This window comes from Salminus brasiliensis, chromosome 21 (genome assembly GCF_030463535.1).
Source record: "Salminus brasiliensis chromosome 21, fSalBra1.hap2, whole genome shotgun sequence".
Taxonomy (NCBI): domain Eukaryota; kingdom Metazoa; phylum Chordata; class Actinopteri; order Characiformes; family Bryconidae; genus Salminus; species Salminus brasiliensis.
Window position 1 is genome coordinate 795,701 of NC_132898.1, and position 9,954 is coordinate 805,654.

The 9,954-nt window shown below is 40.1% G+C and overlaps 1 protein-coding gene across 1 annotated transcript in view; it reads left to right on the forward strand.

The window, feature by feature from the left end:
- Window positions 1–9,163, forward strand: part of LOC140543385 (retinoic acid receptor gamma-B-like) — a 37,876-nt gene extending 28,713 nt beyond the window's left edge. Inside the window, exons 2-6 of the mRNA XM_072666510.1 lie at window positions 691–869; window positions 963–1,139; window positions 1,819–2,023; window positions 2,505–2,663; window positions 3,126–9,163. Coding sequence (XP_072522611.1) covers window positions 691–869; window positions 963–1,139; window positions 1,819–2,023; window positions 2,505–2,663; window positions 3,126–3,454 — 1,049 coding nt within the window. The 3' untranslated portion in view covers window positions 3,455–9,163. The remainder of the gene's footprint in view (window positions 1–690; window positions 870–962; window positions 1,140–1,818; window positions 2,024–2,504; window positions 2,664–3,125) is intronic.
- The last annotated feature ends 791 nt before the right edge of the window (window positions 9,164–9,954 follow it).

Below are 9,954 nucleotides of genomic sequence, written 5' to 3' on the forward strand. Positions count from 1 at the left end.
CTGCGTCATCAATATCAGTCCTAATGTGCTCACTCTGAGTGGCCATAAAGCTATGTGTGCTGTGGTGCACTGGGAAAGACCTTCCTGCCATTAGCCACTGACTCGAGCCCTCTGCCAGGAGCATCCCACACTTTCCTTCCTCTCAGGATATCCAGGCCGAGCTGAGGGCCAGCAGGACTTCTGGCGTCATTTCTTTCTTTGTTTATTTATTTATTTTTATTTATTGACTAGTCTAAAATGTGTTCAAATAAATAATTGGCACAACCAATCATCCGACATCTGTTCCAACATCTAGTGTGATGCCTTCCAGAAGAGAAGAGGCTGTTACTGCAACAGGGACAAACGCCCTACTAATTCCCTTGATTTCAGAAGAAGCTGCTGCTCTTGTTGGAGTAAATCTCTCTACTGTTCAGGGAAGGCTTTCATGCATACAGTGACAGGAGTGTTAGTTATCCCCAACTCCCCAACTCACCCCAAAAGTACTGGATGGAGCTCCTCCACCATCATTCCAGAGAACACAGTTCTTCCACTGCTCCACAGCTCCTCAATGCTGGGGGGCTTTATAGCCCACGCCTGGCATTAGGCAGTAGGTTCATGTTGGTCTGCTTCAGGAAGCTCCTTTCTTTTGGCAGTACTTCTCTACAGGGACACAAATATTTGGACATATTTGGTGTAGATGCTGAACTCTCTCACTCTCTCCATCAGCGGTGCGGAATGACCGGAATAAGAAGAAGAAAGATGTGAAGGAGGAGGTGGTCCTGCCAGAAAGCTATGAGCTGAGTGGAGAACTTGAGGAGTTGGTCAACAAAGTCAGCAAAGCCCACAGAGAAACCTTCCCATCTCTGTGTCAGCTGGGAAAATACACTACAGTGAGTTACAAGCCTGCTTCAGAGATTTTCTGAGGGTTCTGTTAGGTCGATATTAGAGTATAAACACCAGCGTTCTCCCTCTCTCCCTAACAGAACTCAAGTGCCGACCACAGAGTTCAGCTGGATCTGGGTTTGTGGGACAAGTTCAGTGAGCTCTCCACTAAGTGCATTATAAAGATAGTGGAGTTCGCCAAGCGGTTGCCTGGTTTTACCTCCCTCACTATCGCTGACCAAATAACCCTGCTCAAATCCGCCTGCCTCGACATCCTGGTAAGAAACCACACCTCACTACACAGTACACACTGCTCACTGTGAACCCTCAGTGTGGAGAGCACAGGTACAGCCACGTTAATGAGCTCATGCATAGTATATAATATCAGAATCAGAGCCACGGATCAAAGCAACAAACAAATAAGCTTATCTTCAGACTCTCTCATGTATATATTTTTTGCATGACGGTGTAGTTTATGAATAATCGCTTACAGCACAAGCAAGCCACACATGACTCTAAGGTCAGCTAAGGTGCCCAGTGTTGAGCCTTGACTAGATGAGTATAAAGCTACCCAGCATTGCTCTGTGCGGTTCTGTGGGCTGATGAATCAAGCTCCATCCAAAATCTTTGAGATTAGTTAAGTAAGTGTTAGAACTGATCAATCATCAAACATTAGAACCTGACCTCACTGATGCCTTCACTCTCATGATGTTGAATGCAATCAAAACCTTCTCACAGCAAATTTCTGTTCTATCTGATGTAAAGCCTTTCCCCTAAATGTAGAAGCTGTTACAGCAGCAGAGTTGGACAAATCTTTTTAAACCTCTTGATTTTAGAGAGAACATTGGATGAGCATGTGTCCAAAAACATTTGGCCATTTAGAGTATGTAATTGAATCAAGCATGATGAAATAAACGTCATCGCCTCATGCTCTCCTTTTCTTTATCGTACCCTCAGATGTTGCGGATCTGTACGAGGTACACTCCAGAGCAGGACACCATGACCTTCTCAGACGGTCTGACCCTTAACCGGACGCAAATGCACAACGCCGGCTTCGGCCCCCTCACTGACCTCGTGTTTGCCTTCGCTGGCCAGCTCCTTCCTCTTGAGATGGACGACACAGAGACTGGCCTCCTTAGTGCCATCTGCCTCATTTGTGGAGGTACTGCAGCCACCAACATCACCGATACTCTGTAAATGTTGATTCTGCACTAATCTGCCATTTTATCAGAAACACCAGCCACATACAATAAGTGCACTTTATAGGTTCCCCGTCCGTCAGTGGAAAGAGCCCACCACATGTTGTTCGAGTGCTGGACCATGCGTTGACACTGGTATGGGAGTATGTGTGGTGCTGGTTCCAGTGACCCAGCACTTTGGTCAGAAACTGACCACTAATGAAGGTCTAGAGGACCTGGAAAGACAAACTGTGCAATAGCAGATGAGCTGCAGTCTCTAACTGTAGGTATACATGGTGTACCAGCAGGGTATGTGTTTCTAATAAAGTGGCCAGTAAAGTGTATCTCCTTCTAATTCCTTCATGGACCACAACCACTGCCCCTCTCTGATCTCTCCCCAGAGTCTCAGTGTATACTTCTGTGATTGATTGCTCACTATTACTGGTTTTCCACTGGTTTGTTCAGACCGCATGGACTTGGAGGAGCCTCAGAAAGTGGACCGGCTGCAGGAGCCTCTGCTGGAGGCGTTAAAGATCTATGCCAGAAGGCGGCGCCCCAACAAACCGCACATGTTCCCCCGCATGCTCATGAAGGTCACCGACCTCCGAGGCATCAGCACTAAAGGTCAGCGCTCATGTCGACACACCATCACCCCACCTGACCTGTTAGAATTAGGGTAAATTTGATTTTTAAAGCTGGTTGTAGCTGGAGTGTAGACTAGAGGGCTATAAAGCCCTCCCAGCATCGAGCTGTGGGGTTCTTTGGAGTGATAGAGCTTCATCCAGTACCTTTGGGATGAGAATGAACTCACCGATGCTCTGATGGCAGGGTTTAAGCATAGTCTTGGACTACAAAGCATTTCAAATGAAGATTTTCAATTTAAAGAAAAACATATGAACCCATGCATCTTCTCATCCCCTGTCTGAAAACCCAGATAACTGTGTTCTTTAAAGGCACCATTTTGGAGATACAAGGTTTGGGGATACCTAGGTTGACCCTTTATTTCTTTTTCAAAACCTTTGTTGATCAATTGTATTTGTATGTGTGTGTGTGTGTGTGTGTGTGTGTGTGTTGGTGTGCATGTAGGAGCGGAACGAGCCATCACACTGAAGATGGAGATCCCAGGCCCAATGCCTCCTCTCATCCGTGAGATGCTGGAAAACCCGGAGGTCTTCGAGGAGAGCAGTGACTCCTCCGGGGAGAGCGCAGCCGCCGCACCTCTGCCACCCCCTGCCATCCAGGCCATCAAGCGGGAGCGGGATGAGGACTCTGCCCCCGAGGAGGAGGATGATGAAGAGGATGAGTGTGGGGAGGAGGAGAGGGAGAGAGGCGGGGACAGTGAGGACGAAAACTGGAGTCTTCCGCAGGTGGATGTGGGTGGAACCAGGAAGAGCGCTACTGGCAGAGCGCAGTGATTGGTGGAGAATGTTGGAGGTGTGTGTGTGTGTGTGTGTGTGTGTGTGTAGGAGTGATTTATGTGATTTATGATTTATAATTTATGTGAACCCCAAAACACTACAAAATGGGAATTGTTCATTTAACACCACGCAGAAACAGCAAGCAGTCATACACATGAATACATGTACTGTGTAGCTTATATACATACAGACAGCTCCACAACATCCTTCTGCTTGAGCCATGTTTCAGAAAAAAACAGCCATCCATCAAGACTGATATAAGACTGACTTGGCTCTTAGAACTCAAATGAGAACATTTGGGAATTCAATTAGAATACTTAGCACTATAGTTCTGCCTGAATGAGTCAAAAAGAAAGAGGACAGACAAAGCAAGCAAGACAAAGCCACTGTGCCGTTGATATACTACAAGAAACCCAAGATGCCAAATATTTGAAGGGCCCATACCACGGTCATCTGATTTACATGGCTTTTTTGTATGTAAACATCGTTAAAATATACTTTCCAGTCCATAGATGAAAGCTAAACTTCAAAAACAGCCCATTGAATCAATTGTTTTTGTGATGTCACAAAACCAATGCATTTACATCCAATCTATCTCTCTAACCTACCAGTGTAGCCTCACCCATTTACACTGAAGCTACCGGGAGTGTTTCAGCACTAATTTATGAATTAAGGCATAACACAGAGCAGCCAATCAGGACAGAGGTCCTGTACATTCATCAGTAAAGACATTCTTTTAAAATTTTTACAGGATATTAGGAATTCTTTACTCTTCATTTACAAATTAAAAAAGGGTCGCTTTGAACCCACAAACATCTCAAATGGAAGCTGGAGGATATGGGCCCTTTAAAATGTCCCAAAGACAAACACAAGGAGCCAAATATCCCAAAAACTCCCAATGCAAACAGGTCAGGCAACGCAAGCAAGCAAGCCCAAATCCCAGCTGCCATGCAGATTTTTCTCGTTGTTGTTTTTTTTGTCTTATGTAACTTTATCGTTGTTTTTCTTTGCACATATGCAGTTACATTTAATATTCTAAGCGTATGCCAATTTTTTCCACCTGTGTTTTATGCATCATAATTACGATGTGGTTATGTTACTTTGGTTCAAAACTATATATCACCAACTGGCAACTGGCAAAGCTGCATTTTAAGCTGAGGTTAGGGCTCCTAAGGGGATACTGGGCTTTGAGCAACATTCTTTTCCTCCAAATCATCAGTCAAGTACGCTTTTTTCCTCCGTTTTGGAGGCTCTCCCCTTCACATTTTGTTCTCGTCTTTGTCCGAACCATTTGTTAAGAAGCAATATTTGTGTCAAAGCTTAATTTAATGAGACAGCTTCAAGTGGAAAGCAGAAAGTTCAGTGAAATGAGAGACTGCTTTAGGGAAGAAATGCAAAATCGGTTTGTGCCATTAAAGTAGCTTAAAGTGGCTGGGCTTCAGTGTAATACAGTGGCTGCGGACTCTTTATTAAAGCCCTCCCACGTACTGCAGACTGTCAAATCAGGCCTGGGCATGTCTGACAAGCTTTCAGTATGTGTACGTATGTGTTTAATCTATGCTCAAGAGTGGAAGCACCACTGATATAGTTTCCACGCCTTGGTCATTCACACAGTACAGTGCTGCGGATACACTGTGGAACACTGCAGCTGGTTTTATACCAGGAGTCTTCACTGCCTGTTAGAAAGCTGTGCAGACAATCTGTTCAAGACAGAAAAATAATCAAATCAGTTTAGTTACTGAAAGAAAAGTACTTTACTACAAAGACCTTCTGACTTGTGGTTGGGCATTATTGTAAGCCTACAGATCTAACAGAAGATTTATAGTGTGAGCTGGTTAACTTCTGTTATATTATATTTGTATTTTCAAGTTTTTATTTTTTATATTGATTTCATTTTTTAGTTTAACAGATTCGATTCTTAAGTTGCAGCATCACTTTTGTTTAGAGTTGTTTAGTAGTAAAAGCAAAAAGCCATCAGAAAACAGAAGGTGTAGGATGAGGATTACACAATGTGTAATCTTTATATTAATCATAATAAACTTTATTTATATAGCACTTATTATACATAAAATACAGCTGAGTGCTTCAAAACACAAAGTTATAAAAGATAATAGATACAAATTAGATAAAATTGGTAACATAAAGTAAAACCCAAAAGTTTTCAAATGAAAACAAAAGTAAATTAAATTAAATAGATAAAGCTTGACGCCCATCAAAAAGATCATAAAGCACGTATGTAGCTAAGTTAGTTAACTAGAAGTTTTTGAATGAATAACCATAGATGAAACCCACAATATTGGATCTGTAGACATACTTCAAGTATCCTCTCTTCAAATGCATGAAGACCTTATGAAGACCTTCTAATCCTTTTCTGAAAATGTTAGATGCAATACCTCAAAAAATGCTAAGAATCATCTGTGTTTCCATTTCCGACTGCATATAGTTACACATACTGAGCTCCAAAGCTTGTCAGTAACCAAAGGGGTCAGACGGTCAGTGGTGTTGGAGTGTGAAAGCAGCTTTACAAAGAAAGTGCACAAACATTCTTCAAAAGCCGAGATGGCATGACTCCACGTTTCACTCAGGACAACTCAATAAACTCTATAAATGGACCAAATCATATCCACCTCAACAAAGCTGCTGCCACAGCACACCAAACTGGACATAGCATTGTTTCAAGAATGCACTGATGCTTCTAAACATGGTATAGCCTCCAAACATGGTGGAGGTAGTTTTACACACTGTTACTGTGTAGCATTTGCACTCAGTCTGCTTACAGCTGAATTGTTTAATAACGGTAGGAGCTGGATACAAAACTTGTGCAAAAATGTTGCTAACCTCACTCGAGTACTCTTTAAACATTTTTAAGTGAAAGAATACAGAGTTAATGTGCCATTCCCCTCTAAACACCAGCAAATGCAAAATATTGTATATTTATATATCAGCTTGATGCTATACAGTATTTTATAATGCACTTATGATGAAAAAATAAATAAATAAAACGCAAGAGTGCCTTACTGGATCATTCCCCTCTCCAGTGTGACATCACTGCAGAAGATGATCCACCTGTTACCATGAGCCATAATCATAATCTTGCGCATTATGAAAGCTTCATACCTCTTCAGTGGCCGATGTTGATGTTGGATGAACAAGCAAAGTACAAATACACACCAGTCTCCTTTCAGCTCTTCTTCTCTGTGAATGCAATACCGAATGATTCTCATATCCTTAATGGAACATAGCCATAAGGTCTGACATCCTGCAAGACTTGTTTGTGTTCACTATTTCTTCATGTTAACCCTTACCGTCCACTCATCTGCATCTACAGTGAGTGTCTAATTACTGCAGTGTTTTGGTCTATGGTCTATTTATAATTCAGAAGCACCTTTTTTTTGGCTCTTTTTACATTTACAATTGGTGACACAATTTAAACCGAGTTTAAAATATTTAGCTTAGGTCATAAATCTTATCATGCATCTGGATCAATATTTTTTTATTCGGCCTGTAATTGCCTGTACAAGCTCCACCCACAAATGCATTCGTTGTTATTAATAAAGCTTAAATATTAAAGAAAAAAAATATTAAAGAAAATACAAATTTTTGAATCATGAATGAACCAATGGAAATGCATCAAAATGACTTGGAGTAAAATTTGTTTACATTGATTTTCATTGAAAGTTAAGAAGGTATTTTCCTCCTCCTCTAAATGTAATATTTTAGAGATACTAGTCAATATTTAAGGTGCATGGTTGGAATCTGCCATGGTATTTTTTTTAAACATTTGACCCTTATTTCCCAATGTAGCTTTTTTGTAATTTCATGTTATTTAAGTAGCACCACCTTTTTTATTTGAATGTCATTTTATATAAAAAGCTAATACTGTTTTGTTGTGACTTTGCTGAGAAAGTACTGGAAATATGTGAGTGTGTTTCACATGTTTCACATTTAATCCACATAGTTTGGGCTGAGAGTAATCAAAGCTGCCTAGATTTGATTAGCTATAATGGCAGTCCAGCTCTCTGTGTAGCATCCAGAACTAGCAGTTTATTATCATGTAGCAACTCTTAATAAAGTAATGTAAAGTTAAAAGGATAAAAATTCGGTTCTTGGTCTTTACAAAAGAATGCGTTTGTGGGCTGAGCTTGGAAATAAAACAGTCAAAAATATGAACAGTACGATTCCTAAGATGTTTCATTTTCATGGAGCAGAGCAGTCAGTTTCCATGACAACAACATCCTATGCCCAGACATGCTAGTGCTGCTTACAATGCATGAAATCAAACCTTTATTTGAATTCCCAGGATTATTATGAGGCTAGCCGTCCTACCATGTTTGTCAGATTTTAGCTCTAGTGCTAGACAAAGCTGCAGGGCCCATAACGTCTCATCAGTTTAATGTATATGCACTGATATCCGGAGTTGTGACAGGGTAATTATGGCCTGCAGCTTCAGCACAAAATGATTAAGACAAAGTGAGTCCAACGATATACTCCATCCATGCTCACCTAGCTTGCTTTTGTTGTGGGTTGAGAGTATAGCTGTATCTGAGGTGAACATCATCAGAGGCTTGAAGGAACCTCAGTTTGCTTGCTTTAGATTGAACCAAAACCATAAACCAAAGCCATTTCTCAGTGTGTGCATGTGCATGCATGTGTGTTTTCCTACAAAATAGATAGAATAAATCAATAAATAAATGTTGCAATAGCCAATAGGATACACAGCCATACCTCTGGGAATACTGCGTTTTATTCAGGTGCTTGGATGAAAAGGAATAGCATTACATGGCAAATCCATGATGTATTATGACCCGTCAGTGATAGAAATATAAATGTAGCAGTTAACCTATGGCAACAGAGATTAGGAAAAGACCATGGGATACTAATGTGTTTATAATGATCGCGAGAGAGAACTTTTACGTGTGTTTGTTTTTGTCTGTCTTTTTTTTTGTTGTTGTTTTTTTTTACGTAGCATAATGTTTACCTGTTGTGCATGCATTTTCTCCATTACTGTTATAGATGTATACTTTATCTCTCATGAAGAATGGTGGCTCCAACCGGTGGCTTGGAATTTGTGTACATTTTTACTTATACATTTCCATTTGTTTATTTCTATAACATTATTATTGATGTTCCTCCTTTTTCCATGCCTCCCTTTTTGTATGTGTTAAAGCTTCAAAAATATTGTAGGTAAAAAACAAAAAAAAACAAAAAAAAAAAACAATTAGAACAGCTATTAAAGTGTATCAGGCTTGTTATCTATGTATTCATGATGTGCAAAATAACAACATTTGTGTCAATGTTTTTTTCACATTTTGTTAAGATGTTTTGACATATCTGCAAATTCAGGGATTTTCAAAAACAGCCTAAAATTTTGTTTTGTTTTTTCTTTTTTTATCCTGTTAAAACGTGAAATCCCTAATTTGTTTCTTTTCTAATTGAAAGAAAGATATGCTTGCAGTGTGACTTCATTTAATTTCATGTGTTCCTCTCTTTCTGTCAGCTGTGTGCCTTTGTACAACTCTTTTCAGTGCCTTGCACAAACCTAGTGAGAAACTAGAACTGGCATGATTAAAGTTGAAAAGTGTTTAAACAAAGATACTGTTTGTATTAATCACCTAAATATTTTCATAACGTGTCTCAATATCACTTTTTTACTGTACTTTGTTTTTGAAAGCTTTGTTCCCAAATTTATTTTATAAAGAAATTTTCACTGAATTGTGTGATGTTTTTATTGTTTGAGACGCTGTACAATTTACCACCTATTTTTAATGTTCAGTTGATGAGTACATTTCAGCATACATACTGCAGCAGGTCATCCCTTCAATAGTGATGCATTTGGGTACAATCACGAAAAATGACAAATAATTTGCATGTAAACATTCTTTGTGGCAGAAATGCTTTAAAACTTTGTTTTATTGCTTATCTAGTTAGGTCAATGAATGCATTAATTAATAGAGTGAGATTGAAAGTAAACATATTAACTGTTTAATAAAAAACTGTTCCTCGTGGACATTAATGGAAACCATTCAATTCCACTAAACTCCACTAAAACAACTCACATGAGCATGCCGGTCCAGCAGGGGGTGGTATGGAACATAGTGGCCTGGTTTGACTTTACCTTGAGCTAGCACACCTCTCTAAGCTGATATTTCACACAGATTTAAAGATTGATGTCTGCCAGAAAATAAAAGCATAAAAAAGAGAAGGCTCTGGATGCTCGTGTTTAATATAGAGTGGCTATAAAATGTTGACGTGGATTACTGTTAGCTTCATGCTAACATACTACTAGAATCTCATAGGTTTGCTAGGAGACATTAGCATTATTGTACACCTGTTTTTTCCTCCTTTTTAACCAACTGAAGGCCTAGGTCTGATAGACACGGTTCACCACGGGTTCTGAGAGCCACAGCTTTGATTAGCAGCACAACAAAATAACCCATTGCTATTCACACGCTCTCCAACCATCTACACCAAGACCCACCCTGAGCCAGTTCGGGCAC